Below are 15,502 nucleotides of genomic sequence, written 5' to 3'. Positions count from 1 at the left end.
GATGGAGTGATCTTATTCTTGTCTAGACAGAGAGACTGGACACCACTATACACCTTAAGTTGAGCTCGCGGAAAACCATTGTGGTCTTTCTAACCCTTGCAAAGATAATACATAAATAACATTACAATTTATTTTTATGTGTATGAGAGCTTTGCTTGCATGTGTATCTGTGCAGTGCGGTGTCCCGCCGATATCAGAAGCAGATACTGGGTCCCTTGGAACTGGTGTTATAGATGGTTGTGAGATGGCACGTAAGTGCTGGGAAGGGAAGATGGATCTTGGAAAAATAGGCAGTGTTCTTCACAGCTAAGCCATACCATCAGCCCTTAACTTTGCAACATTGTAAATCGCTCCATCTGTGGTTATTTGTTAAAGCAGCAATGACAAAATAAATGTAACAAAAGGTATTGAGTTCATTTATATAGTAACTTTACAATGAGTTCTGCACTTGTTGCCACACTTAACATGTGTATTTGAGCCTCTCTGCCGGTTGTTTTCCCTCCTATTCTACCCCGTTGTCCCCCTTTATTTTGCACTGTACTTACATTCCAATGAACTCGACAATTTATACGTTGATTGTTTCTGTGACAGATGGAGATCTTTTACTCTCTTATTTACTGGCATTTACTAAATATCTAAAACAGTGGCAGATAGTAGTAGATACTTGGCATGTAATTGTTTAATCAGCATTATGAAATTTACTAATACATATGGGATTTCCCCAATATACGATAACTAGGAAAAAGTTGAGTAAGACTGGAACTCCAATTTTATGGCCCTGGTCTGTTTTCACACCACTCGGCCACACTGAGGAGGAAGTGACCAGGGAATGCTCTGAACATTGCGCTTTCCTATACACAGAAGAAAGGCTGACTGCCTGTCCTCATCTCCTGGGAATTGGGAACTTCTCTTCCTCTTTGCAATCTGATGAAATTGCAAACTTAGCTGATTTTTATTTTGTTTTACTTTACTTTGGGAGTTTTCAGTACAGAGATGTGGCTTTTTCCTTAGTATTATATTATTAATATTTATAGATCATAAGTTACCATCAATGTTCACTTATTAAACTATGAGTTTCTTTAAACATATTTAACTTTAGTAATTTTTACTGTTGCTTGATACTGACTTATTAAAGCCAATTTTTATGTTAGATTAAAAACTATACTAAGAGCCACTCCAGGCATAACAATTCCTTTACAAGGAAGAAAATTGATCTCTTTGCAGTATTTAACAGCTCAGGATTCTGAAAATTAAGTTCTAAATAGATATGTTAATATTTTGATGTTGTGTTTTTCATTCCTTACCAAAAAAATGCCAGAAGACGCTTTAAGGTTTAAGAAATATATATATATATATATATACATATACATATGTATATATATACACACATATATATTAATAATTATATAATATATTATATACATATATATGCACACATATATGTCACAATCTGAATAAAAATAGCATTCCTGGCAGTTTCTTTCAGAGCCATCAGTAAAACACTCCGTCGCAGTTCTCTGTCAAGATATCTGAAAACTTTTTCTTGGCTTCTGGCTTTGAACAAAGTTTAGAGTAACAACAAGGCTTCATTGTGCCCTGAGATTTCTGTAAGGCAACATTCATTCAAGTGTTGATCTGCATTGCACGGTCCAAGAATAACAACAGTTATTTATATAATTTTATCCATGTTTCTGTTTTTTCCTATCCATCTCACCCTTTTACCCACCCCTGCAGAAGCCCTGCTGCCCGTTTGGAGTGGGGGCAGGGACACGGCAGATGGTTTCTTTTTTTCCCTCCTTGTCTGATGATGGGATAGATTGTGCTTTTTTTCTTTTAACAATATTATTTATGTTTGGAGTTTAGTATCATTGACGTAATGGGGTAAGTTTTTCTCCCAAGAATACACTTATTGAACAGAAAGCTTAATTCAATGCACATTAAGGAGACCACAGAAGACCTAGGCCTGTGACACACTGTATAACCCTAAGTGCTTTGACAAATGGAAAAGCTCAGGCATTTCATCAAAAGCCAATAACTAGATGGGCGTCAAGTATTTGTGGGTGCTTTATGTCTTTCTACCCATGAATCTTCAGAAGTATGTTCAGTCCTGCAGAGGAAACTGCCATGATGCAATGGCTTGGTTAGGGTTGTTTGGAACTGAAAATTAATGTCCATGGGGTGGTCTGTGGTCCCTAACTACTCCATTAGTCATTTTAGCTAAAATGTCCCAAAATGTAAACTAAGTATCAACCAGTTTTGTATGAAAAGAAGATCTACAAATGATTTGAAAATAGAAACTTCTTAGATACTTCCATCTGCAGGCATGAAGTTTTAATTACGGCTCTAGGATCTTTTCTACATTCAGTGGCAGAGATGGTGGAGGGGAAAATGAGCTGGGACGAATCCAACAGTTGTGTTGTCACATAAGAGTGGCTAACAGCTCAGTTAACATATGTAGGAGAGCAAGCTGAGTTTCAGCCATTCAAGAGAAGTCTTTCATGAGATTAGTTTGCAAATAAATTGGGATATTGTAGACTGCTAAGCTGCATGAGGGGCCATTTGCACATCTGCATTGCCAATCATCCATGGGGTATGATCAGAACTGCAAGTAGAGTGACCTTTGTCTTGAGTTAAGGGACACTGTCCAAATATGTCTAAGAAGGGCATGCTAGAGCAAGGGAAAGGATATCAAGCATAGGGGATCCATTAGTAGAGTCTTAGTCATGAGTTAGAGAACCACTTGGTCAACTAGATCAACAAGTTAAACTAGGAGAAGTTGACATCTCAGCAGTAGCATATCGAAACTGACTCCCTGGGGACAAAATAGCCACTGGCCAAGTGTATTTTGGAAAGTGAAGATTGTTGGTATATAGAGAAGTCAAAAAAAGGGAGAATTTTGTGAAGACCGATTAAACTGTGGGCAACTGAAGCACCTAATCCAGCGAGACTATTCTGGGATCATATGCATAATACATATCAGAGTGAGTCTACCCAGAGGTGCAGGAGATGGCACTTCCAGTTTGCTGGGTGGTAATGAAAGTCTGGTACTAAGACACACCCACCCACCCACCCACCCACCCACCCACCCACACCCACACACACACTCACACACAAAAGAAAGAATGATGGTTGGTGATCGCTTGAAAGCCAGGGTCTTTTCAAGGTTCTCTGGGAGATCAGAGTTTAAGTCAGTAACCAGGCAACCAGAGAGGATGTGGGGGAGGGACACTTTCTGATCCCCATCAAATTACAACACATCTAAGACAAGAATATATAGTTAGCAATCAAATAATCCAGGCCAGATCCCCAATAATGTCCTGAACTAGTTTTATTCTTGGTCACCTCAGTCTGCTTGTGAGTTACTATTTTCTGTATAAAACAGGAATTGTGGTGATTCAATGTTACCTTCTAAGAGATTTTCAAAAGGAGAAATGTGCAAATATGAGTATATAAAAGGCCTTTGTAAACCATAAAGCAAATGGTTTCTATTATGCTGAATTTGCATGGCTGGCTGAAAATAGCATCCAGTCTATTGTCTGTAGCTGTAAACTGATTGAAACAGGAAACATTTGGATATGGCCACATATTGATAATCAAAATTGATTTGTCTGAATAAAACACACTTACATAAAGTAAACTCTAGGTGACTAGTTGAAATCACTGGATGATCACAGTTAGAACACACTCCTACATCAACCTAGAAAAATTGCAGACAACTAACCAGTAAGTGACTGAGGACATTTCAGAAAGGGGGACTTTTCTTTTTTTCTTTCTTATTTTCACCAAGTCAAATATAAGCTGTCTCTAATTCCTATTCTATGTATCAAGTCAGATATAAGCTGTCTCTAATTCCTATTCTATGTATCAAGTCAGATATAAACTGTCTCTAATTCCTATGATCTATTCTAGGATGAAAAACTTTGAAACCAATGATTTGGCGTTTTCTCCTAAGGGGAATTTTGGAGACAACAGTGGACTTGCTGAATATGTGGCACAGGCTATAGACCCATCCCTCAGCTGGGATGATATTAAATGGCTCAGACGATTGACATCACTGCCTATTGTCGTAAAGGGCATTTTGAGAGGTTTGTCATTTCTCTACTTTGCTGCACACTGATTTTTACAATCATTTATGGATAAAGTCATGGCAGATGTCCTATAATCTGATAAAACAAATGATATTGTAAATTGAAAGATGTCTCTCTCAAAACATTTATGTATGTCCATATACCTTCATGTCAATATGTACACTAAGTATGCATAGAACCTTGAAAGGTCAGAGAAGGGCATCAGATATTATGGAAATGTCTTATAGGCACTTGAAAGCCACTATAGGTACTAGCAACCAAACCTGGACCTTATGCAAGAGTAGTCAGTGTAATCTTTCTAGGCATCTAATTCACTCCTTTGGTTTTAGTAGCTCTCTTGATTTATGGGCAATATTCTGTAACAGAGTTGGACTCCCACTAAATGGGAAGTAATTTTTTTCTGAAATATGGGAAGGTCATTGCCTTATTTTGGAGCTGTTACTGAGTCACAGAGCTTGACAGAACCTAAACAGAGCATCATGAGCTTATTGCTTTATCTGAAGGCAATCGTAGTTAATCTCAGAAGAGAAGCCCCAAGGATAGCACTGTGGTCATCACAACTATTTCAGGAGAACCCTTTGCTTTTTATTGTCTGCCTTCCCATGACTAATTTTTGACTAATTTTTGAATGTGTCATATTCTACAGAGTCTCTCTTTGGATAATGGTAGAAGGTTGTAAAATTCCAAGTTATTAAGCTGTGGGTATTAAGAAATCCAGCTCTGAATTTGCCATTTGTATTTATTTAAGTTCATCTGGTAACTACAAAAATGATAATGACTGTTCCGTAGTGTGTTCATCCCTGGAAATGTCTTCTTACCTTTAAAAATACTTTAAACACCTCTTAAAAAGATATGGTCCTAGAGAAACTACCAAAAATAAGTTTAAAGTAAGGAGTTTGAGTAATAAACTTTGCGATGAGAGTGGGAAGAATCTAAAGATACAGATTTAACTTGAACACATGCCTTTGTGTCTATATATGTTCTACATGTGCATAGAGCCTTCGGAGGTCAGAGAGGGGAATCAGATCTTATAGAACTGGGTTATAGGCACTTGTGAGCCTCTATAGGTCCTGGGAACCAAACTTGGGTCTTCTGCAAGAAAAGTCATGTTCCCTATTCAAGTCATGTGTCCTTATTCTAATGCTCTGGGCATGTCATCTACTTTGATCCTGTCACCTAGTGTATACAGAAGTGAAGCTCGTAAAAGTTAAAGGAAGAAAATAAGTCCACCACTACTCTAGAGTAATGGAGAAGTGTTTAAACAAAGCTCAGTGTTAATGTTTGCTTTTGAATTAAAAAGAAAAAGTTATACTCTTCCCCGTTGAGCACTGTAGTAACAGAATTACTATGGATTCTATACCTCAGTGTGCATCCTGCATCACATACTGCTTGAAGTGCATTTACATTCTCAGAGATGACTGTTACTCCTAATTTTTAGAGCTATAAGCAAAGAAATTCAACCTGGAAGTTCTGCGCCATTCATTCATCCACTTAGTTATGCATTTATTAACCTGGCTCTGCACTAACTTTTGAAATATAACAACTTAATGGCCTTGAGCATAATTTTAAATGTTTTTACAGGAGACAAATATATGGACAAGTGTTGGAGTATAGTAAAATAAAGATGCTAATGGTGAGATAGGAATCTATAAAGTAGACTGCAGTAGATATAAATTGGTATCAGGCAATTTTAAAGGTAGTCAAGTAATCTTATTTCAGGGTGAAAATTGATGGGATAAGTTTTGCAATCTAATCAAAATGCCAGACTATTCCAGACTGAAATATTAGTAGAATAAAGCAGCTGTAGGTAACAACTTAGTTAACATGTACTCAAACTAAAGAATGTAGACTTAATGAGTAATTAGCATCCTAATTCATTCCTGCCTTCTGCAATGGCCCTAACACCATATACAGTCACCATTCTGAAATTAGGGAATACAGCTATCTCGTGGGTTGATTGTGTATAAACTTTGAATAATGCTAGTGAGAGACTTGACATGTGCAAGGGATTAGAAGATTAATACAATTGATTCTAGAGGAACTGGTTTAAATACATAAAGATGAATGAAATTTTACTCTAGTTCTCAGATTGACTCAATTAGACAGGGTACAGATGAAGTAACAAGGACATTTCTGAAATCTTTTCACTTAACTAGCATCACAGTTTTGGATTCTAAACTTATAACATTCCATACAACTTTATCCTGGGGCATAATCAAGCAAATCTACTAACTTAAGTTTGATAACAAGTGGTCAGTTGAAAGCCACTTGCACATCTAGATCTGTAGCTTGTAATCACTGTACCTTGGACTGCCCCTACTCTATCTATCCAGCAACCCTACATCTCTTCTTATGCAAATGAGTCATCTGGCTAATTTCTCCAGGCTTTCACAATATTTAGCATATAATAGATACAGTGTTTACTAGGAAAAATGCTTAGTGAAAACAATGAGTCTATTTAATCAGAGAAAGCTCAAAAGGCAACATGAAGAGAGTAGGGGTGGAAAGGAAGTTATTCATACATGTAAAGTTTATACTGTTTAGTTTGCCTGTAACTGTTTATTCCACATATTTATTAAACAGAAATCATCTTCGTGACAAGTGTATCAAGTAACACATATGCTCAGCCTGAGCTACAGGAAAAGCTAAGGTAGTTCTGAGAAGCCCAGTTCTCATCAATTCACACGCTTTCACCTAGAAGTCACGTGGGTGGACTGAGGTCATTTCCTCCCCTTCCCTCCCCTCTTGCCCCCTCCCCTCCTTTTCTGTCCTTTCCTTTTTGATTTCTTTTTAGCAGAACAGAGATTATGGTTTGGGAATGTGAAACCTTGGGTAGCTGGGAAGTTCTAGAAGCATCCACCCTTACTACCATTTTGAGAATTGCATTTTCACAAATGCAAATTGGAATGAGAGATGTAATCTGTTGTTGTGGTTAAAATGTGCCCTGGGAGAACATTAACCATATTCCAGCCATGAGCCTCAGACAGGATTTTGTCTTCACTTAAACTCAGACTAACAAACCAATAGAATCTATGAGCAAATTCATAGTGCTTCTTGGAGTTTCCTTTCTCTTTTTTTTTTTAAACTGTTCTTTTTCACTTTCATTAGGAGTTTCTTGCTTTGAAGAAACACTTCTCTAATTAGAGCTTTTCACATATACTAGGTTAGAAAATTCTTAACACATATTACTTCTTTATCCCTGGGTTAATTTCAAAAGTATTGATGCATTTGCAAAATATTTTAGTTCTTAAACTTATGCAAGTTACTGAGTCCCCTGTGTTTGAGGTTAGCTCTATGGGATTTAAACTTGTCTTTGGTAGTTTAAATACATAAAGCGATGCATGGCATGACAGCACGCAGTGTACTACCCTCTCATGATTGTCCTTTTTTAAAGACTCAATTGACTTAAGGACAAAAGCACAAAACTGGAAGGCCACATCATGTTCTCTGAGGATTAGTGAAAATGTCAATGATTTGTAAATATTTTGCCAAGCCAGAACATTGTGAGCCTTTAAGAAGCTTTTTGGTCTGAGTTATAAAATAAATAATTAAATTAAAAATTAAAACACAAACTCATGAGCAGGTTTTATAAGCAGTCAACAAATAAGAAACCCTTTTATCTGACCGTGTTTCTTCCTGTCTCACACACTCATAATTCCATCATAACAAGCCATTCTGTCATTTGCCCAACAGCCCCACAGTGCCTAGAGAACATGGAAAGCGACTCTCAATGATCTGGATGACATAATTTTTTTTTAGAAATGTCATTTCTTCAAATGGAAGAGCCTCTCTAAGCTTATCATGACTAACCTATGACTTCCTTGTTTCAAAACATACATTAAGCGAGTCTTGACCAGCTTTCTCTATCTGTTCAATGGAGTAGCACCTTCTCCTTCTCATCCTAAGAAATAGACACAGCAGTTCCTTTGTATCTGAGGGTCCAGCATGTTGGGCACTTTCTGAACACCCAACTTCTTCACTCCACAAGCCCTTATAATGTGGATCATTGTTCTTACTAAGTGGTTTAAGACATTGGCCCAGAGAAGGCAAGGGATTCTCTGCTCACGTAGTGGATGGGCTACTTGAAGGCAAATTGGGGACTGTCCATATGCTCAGCTCTGGACTTAAAGAGTCTTAGTTATATGTTTTATATACGTTTGGTTTGATATCTAGACAGCCAGAGGCATCTGCAGCATGTCAAAATGTATTTTTGGCTACATCAATACTTTAAACACCATGCCATACCATATCTCCATATGGCTACAACGTCAAGCGTGGTGGCATCTGCCAATCACAGGTGGCTATATAAATAAATAAAGATTAAACTAAAACTTCAGTTACGGAGTCAGGAAGCCACATTTCAGTTCTTTTCTATTTTAATTTTTAGTTAGCATGCAAGGTATTGAGTTCCATTATAGGATTTTAGAACCTAATTTGTACCTGTTTGGCTAAGTCTCTAACCCAATTTTGTCCCCCACACCCTGGCCTCCTTTCTATCCTTGTATGACTACCACCCTCCTTTCTGTTTACATAGTACATGTCCTATTTTTTCCTTCTCTTCCTCAGCTCTTCCATTTCCTGCTCTTATGCTTGCTTTTCTTTCTATTTTTGTTACCTAAACCCACATGGACAGTTACATATATGTGAACACAGAAGCCAGTATCTGCATTTAAGAGAGAACACACATGTCTGTCTTCGTGAGTCTACATCACTGTGCTTAGTTAAGAATAGTTTTAGAATCCATCCATTTTCATGAAAATTACATTATTCTCTGTGGTTGAATAAAATTCCATTGTGTATATGAACCGCCTTTTCATTATCCACTCACAAGTGGACAAGCAGCTAGGTTGATCCCATTTCTCAGCTCCTATGAATACAGTAGCAATCAACATGGATGTGTAACTATCTGTGTGAGTGTGTTGAGCCCTTTGGGGATGGGTCTGAGTGGTTTAGCAGGGTCACCTGGTGGTTCCATTTGTTCCCTTTTTGGTTTTCAGGAAGTCACTCTTGCCCTCCATGGGTCTGTGTTTGTTTTCACCCCCAACCTCACCCCAGCAGCAAACAAGTGTTTCTGTTCCCTCACATCCTCTTCAGTACTAGCTGTCCTTTGTTTTCTTGATGATAGTCTGGTTGACTGGAGTAAGATGGACTTACCATGTAATATTTATTTGCATTTCCCTGTAGACTAAAGGTTTTGAACAACTTAAAATATTTATTGAGCATTTGTGTTCTCTTGAGAAAGGCAACTTCCTTTTAATAGCCTATACTGACTGGTAGTTTTGTTTGTGTGGAACTTTTTAAAAATAATTATGCATTTATAGTTAAATTTGTATTTTATATATATGGGATTTGTGTTTTATATGTATGGGTGTTTTACCTGTATGTATGTTTGTCTACCACATGCATTATATATGCATACAGTACCTCATGTAGACGCAAGAAGAAGGGTCAGATCTCCTGGAACTGAAATCATAGGCAATTGTTAGTGGGCACTGGGAATCCAACCTAGGTCCTCTGGAGGAACAGCCAGTGCTCTCAAATGGGGTGTGCCATCTTTCCAGCTCATGGTACTTAAAATTGTCAGTTTTTAAAAAATGCATATTATAGATATTAACATGCTGCTTGAAGTATAGCTGACAAATATTTTCTCCCATTCTATGAGTTTTCCCCTCCTTGGTTGGTAGTTTACTTTGTTGTATAAAAACTTGATAATTTCATGTACTAGCACTTGTTAATTCCTGGGCTTTTTCATGAGGAATTGAAGTCTTTTTTCACCAAATCTTTATCTGTTTCTAAATTCTGAAGTAGTTTTTCTGTTTTTCTTTATAGCAGTTTAGTATTCCTGGTTTTAACTTTTTCTTTTATTCTTTTCTCTTTTATTCTCTTTGAATTATTTACTGCATGCGGGGAAGGATATATGGATCTAATTTTGTTCTTCTGTTATGGATACCCAATGTCCCCAGTACCATTTGCTAGATAGACGGTCCTTTCTCTAGCATTAAATGGCCATATTTGTGAGAACATTTTCACTACCACACAAAGTTCTACTGAACCACATACATACACACTTAGATCCAGCTAGTCTAGGTATCTTACTGGGAAAGCCTTATGATTATCACCTCCCTGGGACTAAGGGGGGCCACCATATCTATCTGGCATTTACATGGGTCCTGGGAACTCTGGTCCTCAGTCTTGTATAGCAAATGCTTTATATGTTGAGCTATGTGCTCATCCTGACTTCTTAATTGCTTAAGAGGAAAAGTAGAGCATAAGAAAGAGGTATGAAACATTAAAACTAAAATGAACATGAAATTATTGAGCAGTTGAACAAAAGTCAGTGACATTTCCCTAAATAAACAAAATAACAATGAAAATAAGACCAATAGAACATTATAGCCAAGTAGACGTCAGATACACAGATGGGTTTAAAATACCAAATATCTAACTGACATACTTTTTAGATAGAAAATACACAGAGAAAGGACAGGTAGACATTGTTAAAGACATCTAAATTTTCATGATGTAAGTCATTAGACTAAGAAAAAATCATACTTTATCATAGATGATATGGCAGGAAAATAAAATGGATATAAAGTGAGAAAAATCAAGAAAAGAGTATATTAGGAAGGACTACAGGCAAGACTGTCATCTGTCTTCAGGTCAATGATGGTTTCCATCAAACAAGGAGAGAAATCTGTAAGGTTCTATGGAAAAACAATTGCCCAACCTTGAGTGTGTTATAGCTGATCTAGGGAAGCACACAAACAAAGGGATCAGTCAGAGGTTGCCAGTTTGTTTCTCATTGAACTGTTTTTTGGGCAGCTATTCATGAGCATACTACAAACAATATCATAAACCAAATGAGAGATTACATTCTTCTGTTTGTAAGAGATTTATAAGAGGAAACAGAATAGGCAGCAAGGACAGAGAGAAACCAATGAAGAGCAAAGTAAGAAGGCAGAGGGCTCTGGGCAGCTGTCAAGGATGAGAGGAGGTAACACAGAGGGGTTAGCTGGAATAATGGAAAGGTTTGAGACTTTGATATTGAAGTCTCATAATAGCTGGAACAAAAGAAAGACAATTAAAATTATGTGTAAGTCAAGTCATGTACCAAAGTCTGTAAGTCCAAACATGAAGCAACAATAAAATGCAAAGTAGGAATGGTTGATGTTGGAAGCCATCTTGCCATCCCCTTTCCTCCACAAATTTAACAAATTTCTTTTAAAAAATTGAAAACAATATAGCTAAAGAAATTAAATTATGAACAGATCAAGTCTTTTCCTTTTTATATCCAAAAGATTGACAGTTTCTATCAGTGCCAATAATCTGCCATAGTAAATAATGCACCAGTTATGTTGAGAGGACCAATCTAGCAATGTCAAATGGTTAGAATTCTTAAGTTCCTTCCATCAAAGTAATACATATAAACCAGTCTCTCATATGAAAAGAAAACAGACCATTTCTCTTTATAAAATATCTTTGGGGCTGTCAATCAGAGCTTATACTTGCTAATTTTATTTTATTCTTTTAAAAGCTACTGGATAGAAAAGCAATTCTTCTTTTTCTATTTCATATATTTGTACCATATTTACATAATTTCCCCTTCTTCTCTCTCCAAATACCTGAATACTTTTTCAAATTCATGGTCTCTTTTTCTTTAATTAGTAATGTTACACATACACATACACATACACACACACACACACACACACACACACACACACACACACACACAATTTTAGTTAGGGTTTCTATTGCTGTTATAAAACATCATGACCAAAAAGCAACTTGGGGTGTAAAGGCTTTAATTCAACCTACAGTTCTATATCACAGTTCATCATGAAGATCATGAAAGGAAGACAGGGCAGAAAACAGGAGGTAGGAACTGATGCAGAGGCCATGGAGGGATGCCGCTTACTGCCTTGCTCCCTAAATCTTGCTTACCCTGTTTTCTTATATACCGTGGAACCAGTTGTTGAGGGATATCACTACCCACAAAAGGCTGGGACCTCCCACATCAATCATCAATCAAGAAAATGCTCTAGAGGCTTAGCTACATGTCAATTTGGTAGAGGTATTTTTTTTTTTCAATTGAGGTTCCTTATTTTTGTACAAAGCTAGCTTTTTTTCATGTTGACATAAAACTAGCCAATACACAGATGACATAGACATACACACATGCATGTTATAAATAAATTTATAAATACAACTTGCTGAATCCCTTTATTGTTCTTCATATACAATTCTTTTAGGGGTGATCCCTTGTTATTGTTACATGGCTCCCCCCACCCTTGATTTCCACTTTTGGGAAGATGATTCTCCAGGTCGTAGCAATTCTTAAGTTGGAGTCTCAAATACCCACTAGTAGTAACAATAGTCACAGTGGTAATAGTATTAGGCTCAACAAAATGCTGTATACAATAGAAATTTTTCTCATGTTTCCAGAAGATTGGAGCCAAGGCTTAGCATAGATGGTTTCTGGTGAGGGCTCACCTCCTCTCTTTCTTCAAAGAGACAAGAAAGCAGAGCTTTTTCTTATAAGGAAAATCTTTCCCTCTCTCCCTCCCTTTCTCCTTCTCTTCCTCCCTCCCTCCTTCCCTCTCTCTCTCCCTCTCTCTCCCTCTCTCTGTCTCTCTGTCTCTCTGTCTCTGTCTCTGTCTCTGTCTCTCTCTCTCTCTCTCTCTCTCTCTCTCTCTCTCTCTCTCTCTCGTTTAGTTGATGTTTTGTGAATTTCACATTATGTGCCCCAATCTTACTCCTCTCCCCATCCCTTTGTATTTGCCCTTTGCCCTTGCAACCTCCCTCAAAGAGTAAATAAAGTAAACAAAAAATCTTGTTATTATGCTTCACTTTCATGAATGTATCCAATCATAATTACCTATCAGAGATTCCATCTGGAAATACTATCATATCAGACACTAAGTGTCTTAGTTTCCATTGCTGTGTGGAGATACCATGACTAAGGCAACTCTTAAGGACAACATTTAATTGCACCTGGTTTGTAGGCTCAGAGATTCAGTCCATTATTATCAAGGAAGGAGCGTGGCAGCATTCAGGCAAATGTGGGGCTGGAGGAGCCTAAAGTTCTACACCTTGATCAAAAATAACAGGAGAAGACTGACTCCCATGTGGCTGGGAGGAGGATCTCAAAGCTCAACCCTACAGTGATAAAGTTCTTTTAAGAAGGCCACACCTACTCCAACAAGGCCATACTTCCTAATAGCGCCATGTCCTGGGACAAGCATATTCAAAGTACCACCCTAAGGTTTCAGAAGAATTTGGAGAGGACAGAGGCGCTCAGACCCTAGCATGTTGGTGGAACATCAATATGCACCCAGAATTTAAAAATAATAGTACCACTATCATTCTTAAAAGAGTTCAATTTTAGTATTCCATGACATAAAGTGGAAAATGATGTAGCACAAAAAATTAAAATAATCAGAATTACAAATTGTTGCACATTGTTTATAATTATTCTTAATTAAGTCTGCCTTTGATCTCTATTACTGGGTTGATAGATTTGTGCATTTTATGTATCTTCCTGCTGAGCTCTTCAAAATCTGATTTTCAAGACAATATCAAATTAGTTTTACCTAATATTACAATTAAGAGCTAAGAAAATAGGGGCATCCTAGAAATAGTAGTTTAGAAAGTAAAATTTAACAATCATTTTAACAGTTAAAAATTTAATCTATTTAAAAATTAGATTTTAAGAAATCAATATATTTGAAGCACAATTTGTGAATTATCTTATAATTTTAATATCATGTTTATAATGTATTCCATTGAGCAAAATGTAACTATATAGTAAAGATAATATAGTTACTAAAATTAAAACATCAGTGTATTAAATATGGTTTAGAATACATTCATTGGTGGCTGCTTTTATACTGCTCATCACATACATGCTATTTTATTTTTCATATTGTAGGATAATAGTTATGCTAAATGGAAAAATGATATAATTTTATTAATTTAAAATGGCTAATATGGGCTAGAGAGATGGCTCAGTGCTTACTGCTCTTACAGAGAACTTGAGTTCAATCCTGGTAACCCTACTTCCAGGAGAGTCAACAGCACTCTCTTCTGATCTCTCTGGGTTACCATATTGACATGGTGCACATTAACTCATGCAAGCACACACACACACACACACACACACACACAAACAAATCAATCTTAAATTATATCACTAACAGTTATAGTAAGTTTTATTTAATGATGTGATACTTGATATATTGACCATACTCCAGAGCAGGACCCATGCTCAGAAAATAGTCAGCTAATACAAACTGGATCTGATAGAGAGAAAGGTGGGGAGGGAGACAGAAGTGAAGAAATTGGAAGGGATGGAGGTAAGGAAGGATTTGGGAGGAGTTGGTAGACTGAGATGACTATGACCAAAATACATTGTATGGCATTATCAAAGAACTAATAGAACATTATATAATAAATAAATAAATAAATAAATAAATAAATAAGTAAGTAAAGTTAACAGGAGTATGTCTTTACAAAGACAAATTCATTATTAATGATAATTTACTATCTACTTACAGTTCTACCACATAATTACATTGCTCTAATTCTTAATTTTGGATGAAGAAACCACTACTAATATCCTACATGTAATTACTGGGTGTGTTTTAGTGGTGAAAGTACTAAACAGAATAGGTGGGAGTGAGGTTCTCCTCCCTTTACTGGAATGCTGGAGATTAGAAGTCCAAGCCTTTTCTCCACAGGCTGTTTTCATGGGATGGTGTTTTGTTCTTTTCAGGTGATGATGCCAGAGAAGCCGTTAAACACGGTGTGGATGGGATCTTGGTGTCGAATCATGGGGCTCGACAACTGGATGGGGTGCCAGCTACTGTGAGTTTCCACTGGGATTTATCCACTCTATGCATGTCTACCGTGTGTGTGTGTGTGTGTGTGTGTGTGTGTGTGTGTGTGTGTGTGTGTGTATGATCATTTATTGCAAATGTGTGGTGCTATGCGATATCTTAGATTTTCAGTGGTACAGAGTTATCTAAATTAGCAAATACATTTATTTTTAACTAGCCAAATGTCTATTTATAAAGTTGTGAATGGAGGCCTTGTTAACTGGTAAGCAAGGCATTTTTCTTGTGAGCGCAGGTACACTTAGGTGTTATATGAGGTGAAGAAGGAGAGAGAAGATTCAGACATGGCAAGCTAAAGGAAATGAAGTGGCGAAGTTTGCAGAGTACTTGGGTTGGAGTCCAAGCCAGCAAGGAAGACTAGCATGCATAGGTACTCACACAGCATTCCCAAAGCAGAGTGCAGCAAAGCGAGTCTGTACACAATGGGCTTAGCTTCCCATGACTTCAAATCATAAAGCTGGAGGTTGCGAGCCCCATCTGATACACCCTTGATCCCTCAGATACAGCGCTTAGGGGATA

At 37.1% G+C, this 15,502-nt stretch overlaps 1 protein-coding gene across 5 annotated transcripts in view; it reads left to right on the top strand.

The window, feature by feature from the left end:
* Positions 1-15,502, top strand: part of Hao1 (hydroxyacid oxidase 1) — a 52,429-nt gene that overhangs the window by 29,544 nt on the left and 7,383 nt on the right. For all 5 annotated transcript variants that reach the window (XM_031373667.1, XM_031373666.1, XM_031373669.1 and 2 more), the window contains 2 exons: positions 3,910-4,085; positions 14,863-14,954. In XM_031373667.1, the coding sequence (XP_031229527.1) occupies positions 3,910-4,085; positions 14,863-14,954 (268 nt within the window). The remainder of the gene's footprint in view (positions 1-3,909; positions 4,086-14,862; positions 14,955-15,502) is intronic.

The sequence above is a fragment of the Mastomys coucha genome, unplaced genomic scaffold (assembly GCF_008632895.1).
Source record: "Mastomys coucha isolate ucsf_1 unplaced genomic scaffold, UCSF_Mcou_1 pScaffold15, whole genome shotgun sequence".
NCBI classification, from domain to species: Eukaryota; Metazoa; Chordata; class Mammalia; order Rodentia; family Muridae; genus Mastomys; species Mastomys coucha.
The sequence above is the reverse complement of the archived record's forward strand: the minus strand, read 5'-3'. Positions and strand labels throughout refer to the sequence as shown.